Source organism: Calidris pugnax, unplaced genomic scaffold (assembly GCF_001431845.1).
Source record: "Calidris pugnax isolate Ruff unplaced genomic scaffold, ASM143184v1 C14696226, whole genome shotgun sequence".
Taxonomy (NCBI): domain Eukaryota; kingdom Metazoa; phylum Chordata; class Aves; order Charadriiformes; family Scolopacidae; genus Calidris; species Calidris pugnax.
The window spans coordinates 1-1,153 of record NW_015093468.1 but is presented as its reverse complement, the minus strand read 5'-3'; the positions used below and the strand labels follow the sequence as shown (position 1 = coordinate 1,153).

The window sequence follows — 1,153 nt, the reverse complement described above, 5'->3', positions numbered from 1 at the left end:
GATCTCCAGAGGTCCCTTCCTGCCCCATATCATCCTGTGATTCCGTGAATATTGGCAATGTCAGTTCTGGGCATCCCCACCATCCACGGGGTGCATCCTCACCTGTGTCTCCAGCAGCTGGAGGTCACGCTCAAAGGCGCTGTGCATGCGGTGGAAAGCCTCCACCGTGCCGGCGTCCTCCCCCAGGTCCTGGGGCAGCTCCTGGCGGCGGGCGGCGATGAGGGCCAGCAGCTCTCCACCGTCGTAGAAGTACTTGTGCAGGTCGTAGGAGGCGGCGAGGAGCTGCATGCGGGTGTCGATGAGCTCCAGCAGGTCGGCCCAGCTCTCGTTCAGCCCATCCTTCCACTCAGCCATGGTGGCCGCCTCCACGTGCCCGGCGTCGATGAGGTCCTCGATGGTCAGGTTCACCCTGTCCACCCGTTCCTGCCCCACGCTGCCCGTCTCCCGTGCAAATTCCCGAAACTTCTCCCTCAGGAGCTGCATGGAGTGGAGAGAAGAGTTGATTTTGCCCCCCCCATACCTCCCCAAACCACACTTCGGCACCACCATGCCCACCCTTGACCATCCGCTCACCGTGACGTGGTCCAGGTCCTGCCCCATCTCCTGGGAGGAGGCGACCACGTCGCGCTCGGCGATCCACTGCTCCAGGTCCTCCACCTCCCGCTTCAGCTGGAAGAGGTGGGACATGTTCTCCAGGCGCCGGCGGCGCTCCTCGGCCGCCTCCTTCAGCCCGGCGTAGTGCTTGTCCACCTGGCCCTGCAGCCGGATGATCTGCTCCCTGCGCGGCCCCGGCACACAGACACCCCAGTTCTCACCCGGGAAAAGACGCCCCCGACCCCATCCGTGTTGCCAAACAGTTGGGGGGGACCCACTCTGTGCTCCCCATGTCCCTCTGCCACCATCTCCCTGCTGCAGCCGGGGCAACCGATGCCACCAGAGCCCCAGCTGAACCACCCGCCATGGTGCTGAGGGCACGGGGACGCCCCGAGGGACAGGGGACACGCGGTGGTGGCACCTACCCTTCGGGGTGGCCGGCGGCGAGCAGCTGCTGAGCCCTCCCTGCCAGCTCCTTGATGGTTTGGCCGTAGTCCTCGATGGACCGCTGCTGCCGCACGTGTCTCTTCAGCATCACCAAGCCGCTCTCCTCGTCCTG

At 65.6% G+C, this 1,153-nt stretch overlaps 1 protein-coding gene across 1 annotated transcript; it reads right to left on the bottom strand.

Moving 5' to 3' along the window:
- Positions 1-60: 60 nt before the first annotated feature.
- Positions 61-1,146, bottom strand: LOC106900693 (spectrin beta chain, erythrocytic-like). The gene is made up of 3 exons (XM_014962841.1): positions 1,020-1,146; positions 574-778; positions 61-477 (listed from the first exon to the last, which is right to left on the bottom strand). Exons 1-3 carry the CDS (start codon positions 1,127-1,129, stop codon positions 61-63), a joined length of 732 nt encoding a protein of 243 aa, XP_014818327.1. The 5' UTR covers positions 1,130-1,146.
- Positions 1,147-1,153: the final 7 nt, after the last annotated feature.

Excerpts from the sequence above, each read along its gene's own strand:
- LOC106900693 (XM_014962841.1), bottom strand. The coding sequence starts at position 1,129 with ATGCTGAAGAGACACGTGCGGCAGCAGCGGTCCATCGAGGACTACGGC. Across the intron at positions 779-1,019 it reads GCCGCCGGCCACCCCGAAGG|GGAGCAGATCATCCGGCTGC; the intron begins GTAGGTGCCACC and ends GGGGCCGCGCAG. Across the intron at positions 478-573 it reads AGGACCTGGACCACGTCACG|CTCCTGAGGGAGAAGTTTCG; the intron begins GTGAGCGGATGG and ends CACTCCATGCAG.